General features: G+C 38.9%; 1 protein-coding gene across 37 annotated transcripts in view; it reads left to right on the top strand.

The window, feature by feature from the left end:
• adgrl2a (adhesion G protein-coupled receptor L2a) overlaps positions 1 to 14,454 on the top strand; it is a 101,232-nt gene that overhangs the window by 48,251 nt on the left and 38,527 nt on the right. For 22 of the 37 annotated variants that reach the window (XM_068591702.1, XM_068591704.1, XM_068591720.1 and 19 more), the window contains exons 3-5: positions 815 to 1,028; positions 11,218 to 11,327; positions 12,848 to 12,907. In XM_068591702.1, the coding sequence (XP_068447803.1) occupies positions 815 to 1,028; positions 11,218 to 11,327; positions 12,848 to 12,907 (384 nt within the window). The remainder of the gene's footprint in view (positions 1 to 814; positions 1,029 to 11,217; positions 11,328 to 12,847; positions 12,908 to 14,454) is intronic. The other 15 variants (XM_068591722.1, XM_068591734.1, XM_068591718.1 and 12 more) reach the window with 1 other exon arrangement.

Here is a 14,454-nt window from a genome sequence, read left to right as displayed (position 1 = left end):
CCACACTGTCAGTGACACACACACACACACAACCTTTTTTCCCAGTGTGTCGATAGCCCGCCCTTCCATTGTCAACACTGCAAAGTGGATTCAATTACACCCATGTTGTACAAATGCTTGTTGTACTTTTTCATTTTAGTTAGAAAAAAGAGCTTTGCAAGTAAACCACAAGTCTCCAGTGGCAGACTGTGCGGTGGCTAAATGAAACACAGAACAATAGTACAACAAAGACAATGTGGTTTAAAACTGTTTAAAAGAAAAATATTCCAAAATGACCCAAAAAAAGCAATATTCTATTCTAATAAAATTGAATTCATATGAATTCTCCATGGAATTTCTTTTGATCATTAGTGTCGTATCGGTGTGCTTACTGTACATAGATGACCGTAAGGGGTTACAACTCTCCAGACATTTTCGCCGACTAACTAGACTTTAATGACACTTATCGATTTTCTCCGGGACCAGTCAGGCATGGGGATGACATACTAACACCATTAGCTCACTGGTGCGGTTGAGATCTGAAATGTTCACTCAATATTCTGATGTATGTCAGGCTCGTAGTGCAGTCCAAGGTCCACTATCCACATATCAGCATGATTCCTCTCGCCAAACAGTTGCAGCCGTTTGATTGAAATGGAATGAACACGCACAAAATGCTGCTTTTAATGTATGTATATATATATATATATATATATATATATATATATATATATATATATATATATATATATATCCTGACACCTCATACATCGCTTTTCAATTTGTACTAATAGAGCTCTTCTCTCATTCTCTCTCCCTCTCTCTTCCTCCTCAGGGTTTAGTCGAGCTGCCCTGCCATTCGGCTTAGTACGGAGAGAGCTGTCTTGCGAGGGTTACCCCATCGATCTGCGGTGTCCCGGAAGTGATGTCATAATGATTGAAAGTGCCAACTATGGCCGAACGGACGACAAGATCTGCGACGCCGACCCTTTCCAGATGGAGAACGTCAACTGCTATCTTCCAGATGCCTACAAGATCATGTCACAAAGGTAACACGGAAGACACATCTGAGCAGTATGAAACACATTATCGCAAAATGAGATATCTGCCAAAGTTACAGGGCCCTTGGAAAGTAATTGTCAGGGCTCAACAGGTGCCGAGTTGCCTCGAGCAACCAGATTTGGACCTCTGTCAAATATTTCATTTTTTTTTGGTTGTCTCTGTTGGCATCCATTTTTCCTGTGTTTAAAAACAAATCCTCTGCATCGCTAACCTTTTGGAGTAAAATCCTTAAAAAAAAAATCCTAAAAAACACGGCTGCCGTTGGATAAATTTACTCCACCGAATATCGGTGAATGTAAGCGTGGAGTTCAAATAGGTATCCGGTCAGCATCAATAACTTACAAGACATTAATGTTAGCATCTCCTAAGACAGCTGAACCTGAACAAAAGAGAATTAGAAACCTAAAGCAGTTCTGATAAAATGAAGAGAACAGATAAAAAAAAATGAAAAAAAAGTGTCAGGAAACCACACTAATAAACTCACAATACACACCAAATTCACATACAAAAATGTGAACATAACAAATTAACCTTTCAACAATATTCAGAATAACAAAGTCTTTCCTGATTTGACAAACTGATTTGACAAACTGCAGATCAGATCCGGCTTGCAGGAGGCCATTATTCTGTCTATTGTAATTTACTCTGTTGGATATGATTGTGCTTTCCAGATTAAGTACATTGTGTGTGTGTGTGTGTGTGTGTGTGTGTGTGTGTGTGTGTGTGTGTGTGTGTGTGTGTGTGTGTGTCACACAGAAAGAAAAGGACGCTTTCGCTATATATTTAATAATAATAAATGAATATGTTGTCAATCCATTTATAAACATCACCATAAGGCAACCATCTTATGCGGTGATGTTGAAAGGATAGTTGGTAATCTACTTTATTCATAGGTATATCAAACGCTAAGTAATACATTTTAGATTGTCTAAAAATTATGAAATTGAATTTAAGAAAACAGTTTAATTAATTATTATTTGCCTTCATCTAAAGTCCGAAACGTGCTTCATTCGTAACATTTCTCTGTGGTAAAATATATCAAAGTACATTAACTCAAATACCATTAATAGGGTACAATTTTACTACAATTCAGAAACAAGTATGCTCCTTTTTCCAATTATTTAACAGCTGTACTACTCTTTCGATTTTGATTTTTTACATACAAAGTATATGATTAAAGATTATGTATAAAATAGTAATAACGTATGTAATTATATAACATAATCATGATTTAAAGAAAGAAATAAGCATTAAGACTATATTTATATTTGATACTTAAAGTGCATTATGTTGATAACACTTCTGTTCTCTGACTCAACTTCAACGTTAACTATTGATATTTGTAATTCGGTACTTTTATAGTATTATATTGTTATTTTTCCTTGAGTAAATGATCTGAATACATCTCCAACCCCTGGCATTTCCTGAATATTATGATAATGCTCTTCTGTATTTGCGCTCATTTTGGTCAGATCAAGGGCAGATTGATCACTGACCACAGGGAAGTCCCACATTGTGAAGCCACTGTCTCTGTCACTCATGTGCAAAGAAGGATGATTTATTGTGCAAAGCGCACCCACAGAGGTGCGTAGACTCGCGCGGTGGGGTTCCACTGGTAACACTGTATACATGAGACCAGTTGTCACATAGGGATGCCATCCGAGCCAAAGTGCACAGGATGGAATGACATATGAGCGCCGTGGAGAGAGAAATTGGACGGTATGAGGCCGTCAGCAACTCTGGCAAGCCGCCTTGGGAAATAAAAAAATAAAAAAAAATGAAATAAAACAGTGGAGCCCTTGTATTCAGGGGGTTTATTGTCAAGCCCTATTTGATGAAGTCAGATAGCTGACTCACGTTGTCTGTCTTGAAAAGCTGTAGCCTGCCTGCTCCCCGCTTGTGGCCCCGTGTATTACGCTGCCCTCAGCCTTGCTCGTACAAAAACAGTCCACTAAAGCACAAATACTGACCCAGCAGGAGCCACCTGACAACAAATCCCATACGGTCTCGTAGAAAGGCTCTCCACCAGCGTCTGCAGAGGATGCTGGCTCTCTCCTCATATACATATCCTGATCGTGCCAGAGGACACAGTTCAGACGTTATTTCTAATGTCTTTTTTTTTTTTTTTTGCATTTCAATGTCACTGCTGTGCTATTGTACTCGGAGCAAGGAGAGAAATATGTGTGTTCGAAAGAAAGTGTTGTGTGACACAAACGGTCTCTGTCAGGCGCGTGGGTTCAAAAAAATCACACAAAAAGAACCTTATAAGAGTTCCCATCTGATACCACGGGAAGAAATCCAAAAGACACAAAGACACAAAGTGAGTGGCATATCTTTCCATAAAGTGCCATACATTAATCATTCCTTTGTCAGTGTGACAATCTTTGAGATATATCACCATTGAATGTGTGCGAGCTGATTTATGTTATTTATGTTAATTTACGTGAAATGAAGCCAGTTTAATTCCTATGTAGGTATATATCACAAAAGCAGTGTTTGCATAATCGGTGAAGAAACTTAAAACAGTCATAAAAATATATTCAACGACAGCTTGACAAATGCCCAAGATTGCATATGGGACTAATTAGTGATTTTATTATCTCTTGTCTATTTATCTCCAGGAATCAACTAAAAATAAGAAGCAAATGTAATGCCTCTGCTGCCAAATAGAATTATCCTCAAACAAGAAATGTGGTGATTTTTTAAAATTTGTATTCTGCCTATTTGGAATGCAGTGTTTGTTTCAAGGTCTGAGCCCTTCACTTCTGCACAAGTCAAACCTCCGGTCGGCTCTCTGGCTCCCGCTGAGGCTCACCCAGCTGAAATGTTCCATATGTGGGGCAAGCCACTGCACACACACTGCGTATGGGAAACAAAAAAAAAGAGAAAGTATTTTCAACTGTACAGTCTCCATCAAGAAATGATTGAAGAGCCAAAATTATTTGTCGCCATAATTACCCTGGCCTACAAATTTAAGTGTGTGGGAAAAATCACATTAGCACTTGTGTGGAAAACTGTGTTCACTTTTAAACATCCGAAATTAATGTGGTCCTGAAGTGTGGAGAATTGGATTGAGGCATCACTGAGTTTGATAGATCCTGTTGGCACTCCAAGTTGTTTTTATATCTGGCTGGCATATTATATTCATGAGCACAATGATTTTATGAAAATAGCCCTAGGACGGTTGTGGCTCAATTAGAACATTCAGCTGCAAGCAATTAGTTGACTCAAGTGGGTGATAATCTGTGCAGGAATTTTTCACGTGAACACCTCCCCAGCAGATGTGAAACTGCATGGCAGTACAGTTTAAAATAATTAATTCATTGATAATAATATTCAGCGAGGTGATTTTTTTAATGTTCTCCTTTTCAGGATTTTTAGTTCTTAATAATTACATTTCCTCATCAGCACTGATGATAATGATAATGATCGGATCCACAACACGTTCTTGCCCACACATCTTCGAGATTAAAACTGTAATTTAAATCTATTGTTTTGTAATACATTTAGTGGCGCATGCATGAACCATCTGGCGCTTACTTACTATTTAAATCTAGTCGCTTGAGGAGTAGTAAAGATGACAATGACACATCTTGACTAATGGCTTAAATCCATTGATTTCTCCTTGACTAATGAGCTTCATCTGAAGTATTGGATAACAAGGTCATTGATCACAGTAACGTAACATGGCCGGGTCCTGCCGTGCTTGTGGATCGTGGGTTTTCCACGGAGCATATCATTGACACCAATGATCAAAGCCGATAGCTCTCAAACAGACAATGTGAAAATCATTTGTGCGATTAGAGGACGGCAAGTTAGTTCATCATTATCATTAAAACCATCATTAACATTCACCATTGGGTATTTGAAAGGTTTTTTTTTTATCTTGTAATGATATCCTCAGCTTGAATGTGACAGTTGTTTTTTCCACAAACATTATTAAGTTAATAGGCTTGTTAACATCTGACTTGCAATGTTGAAATGACCCAGTAATATTAGCATGCAATTGTCAATAAATGTGAAGCAGCTCTGGAGAGTAAATGCTGCTGCTTCCACTATTTATATCAGTGACAGGACTGCTTGCGAGGCTCTCCAAGGAGCGCCATTGCTGCCGCCTGACAGCACACAGCCTTGTTCTTCCTCTCTGTTAGTGTTTATTTAAAGCGCCGCAGATTAAGATTTCATGAAGATCCAGATTAAGCTCGGGGTGTACACAAGTTCATGAGCCATGAAACTGCTCTCAGCTCAAGATTATATTGGCACACATGTTATATCATCTTATATTACTGACTCCGGCAACATGATTGGACAATATATACTAGCAACATTTTTTTCTATACCATCGTTTTACCGTCTTGATGTTTCAGACCAATGTGGGCATAGTCGATGTGCGGGACAAATCTATGATGAAATTAGATTTTGTTTTTGCTGCGTCAACGTATTGATGTATTTGATGCCCAAAACAAACAAGTATGCCGGATTATTTGATCATTAAACACATTTCAGTTTTCGGACAATTAACTAATTCATGAACAAAATTGCAATATAAAATGTGACATTTATTTTTAGGAATATAGCCTAACTCTATTTGACAATAATAATAGTGTAACAATGTCTGCGTTTTTAAATGAGACCGTTCTGTATAATAATCTGTAAATACAAATCTGTCATGGTCCATACAGTTTGATGACTGACAAAAAAAAAAAAATACCCAACTGCATTGACAAAAGTCAAAAATCGTGACTTTAACATGGATGAATCCCCTCTCATGTGTTATGGTAATTTGGATATATAAAAAAACATGTCTTACTTCTGATCGACAGAAATAAATGCTCTCATATCAAATTGAAAACATATTACAAAGTCTTCTGAATTTATTAAAATTACGAAATGAAAAACAAGTGCTTTCACCCCTTCCAAGTCCCGTTTGAATAGTTGCACCTCGAGCAGCACTGCTGCCTTGAGTCTCTATCTGCTCTGCTCATCTGAACACTGCCTCCTCGTTCTTCTTTGTTAAACTGCTCGAGCTCCGCCAAGTCGCAGAGGGATCATCGGGTCCAGTCACAAGTCCTTGATCTGGACTGACTCGGCCACACCAGAGCATCAACGTTGTTTTTATGCCATTCCTGTGTAGCTTTGGCTTCATGCGTGGGTGTGCTAAAATTGCATTTTGCTGTGTATAAAGGTCACATTTAGACCTGCAGAATGTCACAATAGTATTTCCATTGACATTAGTGGCACAGCAATATACCTTGGCTGGTTTAAAAATCAATAGATAAGATGAACGGATGAGAGTCACATCCTCCCGGGTCTGGAGTCCCCCCATTGTGCACCATTGGCAGCGCCAGTAAATATAGCGTAAACACAAGCATATGACAGTAATTACAACTTTCTAGGATGTCTAACCCGGATATTGGGTCGGACCTCAAGTTGAAAGCAGGATGCTAATGGTTAATTTCTAACGAGCTATTTCCTGAAACATTATTGGGCCACCCCCGTAGAAAATGGTCTAAATGTACTGATATTGGAGGTGATTATACATCAAGCATGTGTGCTTGGGTGTTTGCTTTGTGTACTTTTTGCAACAGATTGTCATTTTGTGGCCCTGGAAATGATTTCATTTTTCAAACGGCCTGTCTGCTATAAACAGACTTGCCTTTTGAGAGAGATGTCTGCCTTGATAATTGTGCCATGAACCTCATCAGCATTTCAGATGAAATGGAGCTAGACGGGTCACTTTGAGTTTAAGAGACGCTAATTTGATTGAAATTCAAACTGGGAGCACCAGGAAGTAGATTGTGCCTTTTTCTGTAATGTGCTCCCCTCACTCATGTCGCTTTTCTCCTCCAGTTACACAGCGATTGTTTTCACTGCTGATGCTGTTTTTTCATATTCTGAATTACAAATGGCTGCTTCAGCTTCCTGAACGCTGGAGAGTTGAGGGATAGAAAATTGAGCAGGAGGGGCAGAACATTTGAAGATTCAGGCATTTAGGAGCATGATGTCCTCAGTCTGAACTAGACGTGTCACATGAGCAGACGTGATGTGTCACATCATGAGAGACCGTCGGACCTCCACTTAAAAAGCAGTGCATTGAAAGGCATAAAGACACGACCATTCATAATAATGGTCAACTTGATGGGCGTCGTCCTTTGCCTCATAGAGTTTAAAATGTTGTTATTGTTTCATGTTAATATTTGACAATTGTATCCAAGATATAACATACTAAGCATTTTGCAGAAAGACATTTTTGTTTTCTGGTGGGCAAATTATGTGAAGTGAAGAGTGTTTCTACATTTAGCTGCATCGCATATTGTATCAGGTAATATTGGCCCGTGTGTCTTATTCACAAATTAAATTACATTTGTACATTTTGTTAAAAATGCTGATGAGTAAATTGTGAATAAAATATACTTCAAACTTAAATTTTAAATACAACAAAGTCCCATTACGAGCTTTTACAGCAGCAACGATTAAAATGACATTGTACCTGTTGAGGGATGAGTGGGAAAAATATCTAGATTACAGTCTTCAATTTTCATGGTATGGTTTGTTAAGGAATATATAATTAGTAGATTTTTTTATATTCAATTTATTATTTATTTGGCACATTAAATTCAAGTCCAATTATCCCTCTGACATGCTTTATGATGGCAGTGGAAAAGGTTAAATTGCATGTGGAAACATGGTATCAGGAGTGCTATCAGTTACACCTTGTTGTAGTCTTATCGCACCCTTTCTCGCTGTCAGCAGGGAGTGATCATTTTTAAAGGAGATTTGCATCAAATCCAAACAGCATTTTCTGTGACACTCTAATTGTACTCATGTCTGCCTCTCCCAAAAGGTCAGAGATGTGATAGGATTACTTTTGGAATACTTCAGTGTGATTAACAGGCTGGTCGGGGAAATGGAGGCAATCAAAGCAGAAAGTAGCTCCAACCTGCTCTCATTTTAGTCTTCGTCGAGAATAAATTATGTCACAACTATTTTTAGAAGCTGAACATTTAATTTAAATATATATATATGTACATGATTTTTTAGCCACTGTGGACTTTAAACCTGGAGTTAGGCGAGGCTGGACGAGCCTTTGTTAAATCGTGTCACACCTGTTGTAGACTTACAACGACAACACAAAAAATATTGCATTGTGTGTTGTTTTTTTTTATATACGCTCATACAAATATTTTACCACACAACTTGGTAATGTCACTCCTGAAATGGTAACCTTCCTTTTTCCAGAGGGCTAATTATCATTTCTCTTCCATAACAAGATCAAATAAATACTCTTTACACTTTTTCTTCTTTAGTAAAATCCTGTTCAACAGTCGAGGTATTTATAGAAATAGAACGTTTAAGTGTGGAGGAAAGTGAAGAAAATCTTCCTTTGACTTAATATTCATTATGTACATGATTAATTGCTATATAGCCGCAGAGTATCAAAAGATTGTCAGAGATATCATATTTTACAAGTATTTAATTAGTGTGCACTTTGAGACCTGAACCCTGGCAGGCCCAAATGCTGAATTTTATGGGCGGAATTTCAATAACATGTTCTCTCTCAAACTGAGGACTAGGACTATGCATAGGAGAAGTGATTAGGGCTTTTTCAGTTGGTCTCGAGAGACGCTCAAGGTTTCACGGATGAGAAGGAATCAGAGTCACACAATCCCAATAGCACAGGGCACTCCTGCTCCACAGCTCTAAAATTAGGGCAATATATCAGAAAGAGCTATCAACACTTATGTCAACATTGTTTCCAAAGAAATATGAGGTGTTTTTTTCCCCAGTGCTTATGTCCTGTTGTTTAATACATTTGCCTGAGAAACGATGGCAGGTCTATGTCTCATTAGTGTCATGAATTTTATTTTTGATATTATTCTGTTTCATATGCCTAATATAAACCAGGCAGTCATTTCGCAGTCTCATTGGAATCTGTTAGATAAAGCACTGTAATTTATATTGCTCCTGCATGATATGCTTATGCATGAGCAAGGGGACAAAATCATCAAAGTGACCATATAATATATGGAAAGTGCTGCGGAGTCATGAAATATTACCCACAAAAACAAGCGGCGTATTATGGGCCCAGCATGAGGTGCCTGTTTTAATTCCCAAACAGTAATTCATGGAATGCATTTCCATAAAAACAAATACAATATGCTGATATTGTCATCTGGTATCACACGTGAGGGTCATTAATAAAGTGGAATGTCCCTTGAGACCTTCAATAAACACAGATGCACACACGCAGATATTGACACACAGATTGTGTCATTATGGCTTTGTGTTAAAAACAAACACAAAAAACAAACAGCTTAAACATTGCCAAAAGCAAAAAAATACTTTTATTATTTTGGCGAAATTAAATTCTCTATTAAATGTATTTAGGGGAAAAAAAAATGCATGAACTATTTTAATTGTATAACATGCTGATTGGGAAAAATAGAACAGGAGGAAGTGGGTGATGAATTGCTTTTCTTGTTTTAAAAAAAGGAGAAACAAGTAATGGCTAATTCCGTTCCCTGCCGTTATTGTGATTTAGTTTATTTCCTTTTTTAATTTCAACACAGGAGCCGTTTATTTAAGTCGCTGAGTAATTTTGCGTGTGCTGTAAACCATAATGCACTGCACGTATTCATGGCACGCAGCTAAAATATGGTTGTTTTCAATCTGACAGCTAAACAATTTCCACCCCTCCCTGCATACCTCAATGCTATACATCCCAACAGAAAGCCACTCACAACTGTCCCCCTGCACTACCTAATATTATATTATTAACATTTAGACACAGAGCGGTGATTACCTCAGCGGCCCAAAAGCAAGGGCAAAACCCAAAGCACAAGTCACTACAACCAGTAATACATTTTCCAATGATCTGCTGTAAATGGGCTCACTGGTTTGTGATGAGAAGAAACAAATATTATCTCTGGTTCCTGCTAAATCAGCAGAACAGTGTTATCGATCCGGCTCCTCACATTGCCAATAGAATTTTTAGTCCCCTTGGTAGCAAAGTGGGCTTGCCGGGAGTATAGATGTCATTATCATGATTTCAGTACAGCAAAAGGGCGGTCACCTGCAATTCCCCGGGCTTCATAGCACACCACAAGCTCAATTAGAACGTCTGCTCTCCAGATGTTCAAGGCAGCGACTGAAATTAACTTTTGACACTGCTTTGCATGGCTGGTGAAATAAAAATATTGTATGTATGTCTGTGATAGCTAGTAACAGCGTAGGTCCTCTGTGTGATTTCTAATATTTATATATAAGTTGTTGTTTCCCTTAAAAATATAAATGAACATTATACAATTCACACATTTCGCAAAATACATCTAATTCTGGTCATTTAACTTTTTTTTGCTCTTCCGGTTCGGGAACTGTGGAGGCTGCTGTGGAAATCATTAATGTCGGTCCTGATGGCATTTTGAGTGAACATTCAAGAGCCTCATCTCGCTGCTCAGTGTGTGTCGAACCAGTCAGTGAAGGAGCGAGCTCAAATCAATAAGACGGGACATTTAAGTGAAACACAGACTTTTGTTTATTCTGTGTAAACGCGCCCCACCAAGCACAGATGCGGGGGATCAAATCCACAAATCACATCAGGTCCCGATGCAATTTTAGTCCTGGGCGGATACGGATGCATACCTTATTCACCGACATTTGTTGCTTTCATTTGTGCAGTTCATGGACATTTAATTTATATATTTAGTTTTATTCACAGAGGTATATTCGCAATATAGAAGTTATGTATATAACAACACACACACACACACACACACACACACACAGTAGCCAGTTCTGATACAATTTGATCACCACTTGCAGGGACAATGTTAAAGAACAGATGCAGCGTGTAACTGCTAAAATGTATTTAGGAAACCAGGAATATAATACACTTTTGGCCTGTTATTGGCTAGATATGTAATATTATATTATAGCAAAAGGGGAAAAATGTTTCAGAGCCTTTTTTTTTTTTCGTAATGGCCCATACACATTCAGACAGATTATCTAACGTCTTGAAAAAGACACAGAGTAGAAAGGACCTCTTTTACACTATGCACACAGCAAAGAAGACCCAAGACCAGCACTGAGTATAATAACACATGTGTAATCCTCTTCACGGCAGACTATGTATTTAGGCTGTTTTTGCTAAATTTGTTTCCATGTGTTTGTTTCCAGATGCAACAACCGGACCCAGTGCATCGTGATCACAGGTTCAGATGTCTTCCCTGACCCCTGCCCAGGGACCTACAAGTACCTGGAGGTCCAGTATGAGTGTGTGCCCTACAGTAAGTTTGACCCCTCTGTCTTGAATTGAAAACCCTCCCTCCTCCATCCCCCTCCGTCCGGCCCCCCCCTCCACACACACACACACACACACACACACACACACACACCCACACACACACACTCCCATCCTCTCTATCTCTCTTCTATATCATATCCCGTATCATTTCTTCCTCCTGCCTTTTCCAGACAGTCTGCTCTCTTTGTGTGCAACACCTTCCAGCACCATTTTCCTCTGTCTCTTCTTCCATCTGTGTCACACCATGAACTTTTCATGAAATATGACCTGTAAAACCCTTTGGTCCTCTTTCTGTACTGCCTTCATTATTGATGTGCACACCGTGTTTCCAGCCGACCGGCGAGCCTGGTTATGAGGTAGCCAAATAGAGCGAGGGTAGAGGAAGTCATGCTGACTCTCCGTGATGTTTCATTACTCTCGTCTGGTACGGAGAGTCTATCAGGCGCGAAACACAGCTCACCTTGATGGCTTAATATACATCCATACAACAGGTGTTGAAATATGTTAACAGATGTTTCATTATGTAACGGAACAGAATGGCTCCACTCGTAAGTCAACAAGGTAATATTTCATCTAAAGAGATAGTGTTAACATTTTGCCTGCTCCGTGGATGCTAAAATATTCATTGCTCCCAAACAATCTTTAGATTGCCCTTTGAATTAAAATTCCCCTTTGTCCTTTAAGATGCTGTTCATTTGCAATTTGTAAAGGAAGTTACCCCAGGTAACCTTTACAAACTGATTAATGAGAAAGATTTAGATCAATTGCCAGAATCACTAATCAGGTAGAACTGAAATAATTAGAGTGGGAAGCATTTGGCAGCTCTTGTAGATTCACATTACTATTTTGTAAATCGTTATCTTTAAATGTGTTTCACTTTTGAATCGACTCAAAGGGGAAGTTTAGCCACAATATAAATAAAGCGTCTTTCTTCCACAGAATTTTTTTGTAAATTCAACACATTTCTCTGACATTGCTCATTTCAATACACCTGGCCAAGCTGTTCCCTTCAGTGTGGAATCAGAATGCATTAGTGATCATCATTAGATGGTGAAACTCATTACAACTTAAAGGTTAACCTCTCCAAGGCTTTGAGGACCTGTAATTAAAAATGGAATAAGCAATAATGAGTATTTGAGTCTACCTTATTGAGCCAAAGCCAAATCATGTAGCTTTTACCTTAAATGCCTTACAGCTTAATTTTACAGTGTTTTACATGCCTCATAGTTAAGTGAAATATTGATTCCACGTCTCGCTGTGTTACCTCAAAACTTAATAGTAGGATTAGCCTCGAGGTGCACTCATGTCCACCCACTGTTTTTTTGCCTCCTCTTGCACAGGAAACAGTCAAGACTGGTGTAATGTGGTGAACATTAAACTTCTGCCCAAGGACTCTCAGTCCTGGCAAAGTCTTCCCCACAAAAAACTCCAAACAGGTCCTCATTTCACTCTCAGCAGTTTCAAACAATGCATGTCTGTAGCCCCGTCTTTTTGCTTCTCAAGGTCCATGCCCAACCAGAATAGGACCAAGAACACAGAATGTATCCTATCGCAACTGCCCTGGTAAGTGCTTAGTGTTCTCCCAGTCTGACCCAGTCCACACGAGCCCAGTTCAGCCTTCCCCACTCCAGTCCTGTTGTAAACTGTGATAGATTGTGATTTATAGGCAAGTTCCGTGTTATGTCTTTTTCTCCCTCTTACCAATTCTCTGTCTCCTCTTCCCCAAAATACGATCCATATACTATACCCCGAGATCATTTTGTAGAGTCAGACCAGCGCAGAGAAAGGCAGTCATAGGGGAAGATTTACTGAGCTTTTCCACACCAGAGCAAACCCTTTCTACAGTTTGCACATGGGATAGCAAAGACCTTACCACCGTTTTCTAGTTTTCGGATGGAATAGATCATGTGCCAAATACCAAGATTTCTGATTAAAACATTGCAGTGGTTCAGGAGCTTAGGATCCCCTGGATTTGCTGGGATACAAGACTTGAGAAGTTGTTTTGCAAGACGACGTATTAAATCTCCATTAAGCTGATCAACGACGGGACAAGTGTCCTCATTTCGGCTTGTAACTGCTGCCCCTCAAAGTCTGTCTGTGCCATAAAATATGGCCAGCCGTCTAATATGATAAACAGTTGTTTTCTGTCTCTATGACTGAATGAGTATAGTGTGGTACTTAATTAATTAATGCCATTGTCTCAGCCTTCGCATAATCACACAAGCAATTTGGGATTCTATACTTCTTTGCAAGTGGCCTTTGAAACAAGTTGCCTACATTTCCACCATTTTTATCCTTTTGGCTTGATAATTTGGTTCTTGTCATGAACTGCCCTCATTAGCAACATTATCTTCATTTTCCAGCCAAGAATGTAAATTTTGCCTTCACCTGGCACTGAGTCACCCTCTGAATTGGCTCTCATTATTGCTTGAATCAGGCAACATAAAAGCAGGGACGCTTCTTCATAAAGACCGCTCTGTGAAAGACATTTTTTAAAAATGCCGGGAAAGAAACCGAAAAAAAGGTTTCCATTCCTATTGTACATTTGCAAAAAAAAAACGTAGAGACGATGCCAGTGGGCATGAACAGTCCTTAATGCTAATTTTTCCATTTTTCATCACATTCTAATGCCTGTATCCCCCTCCAGCTCCTTGTGACAGCGATGGCGAGATTCTAAAAATTTAAGTTAAACTGTAACAGCATGATTTTTGGGTCCCCTTTGGTGTTTTTATGTTCAGTTGTTTCCCTTTTTTTCTCTTTAGTGTAGCTTACATGATGCTTTAATTTAAATCAAACACTGCAGCCACTAGCACAGTCTGCCGTTGACGGCAGACACCCATTCATATAAAGACGGTTCACCTGATTATTAATAGTCATTATGATTTAATTTCCAAAACAGAATAGAAATAGAAAACCTGCAATGTCTAGTGGAGAAAGTTAAGGATCTTTGGGGTTAGTGTGGGTTGGCATGTGTCTCATGTTGGTTTGTTTTAATGTTGCTATATTTGAAGTGACTGACTCTCTTCCCTTCCCCTGTGCAATCTGCAGGAAACTTCCTTGGCTATCTGACTCACTCTCTTCATCCACTGACTTCTGATTTCTGACCACAC

The sequence above is a fragment of the Clinocottus analis genome, unplaced genomic scaffold (assembly GCF_023055335.1).
Source record: "Clinocottus analis isolate CAN_PGR_092001 unplaced genomic scaffold, fCliAna1.0.p SCAF_25, whole genome shotgun sequence".
Lineage (NCBI taxonomy): Eukaryota > Metazoa > Chordata > Actinopteri > Perciformes > Cottidae > Clinocottus > Clinocottus analis.
Note: the sequence above shows the minus strand (reverse complement) of the source record. Positions and strands in the feature narration are given on the sequence as shown.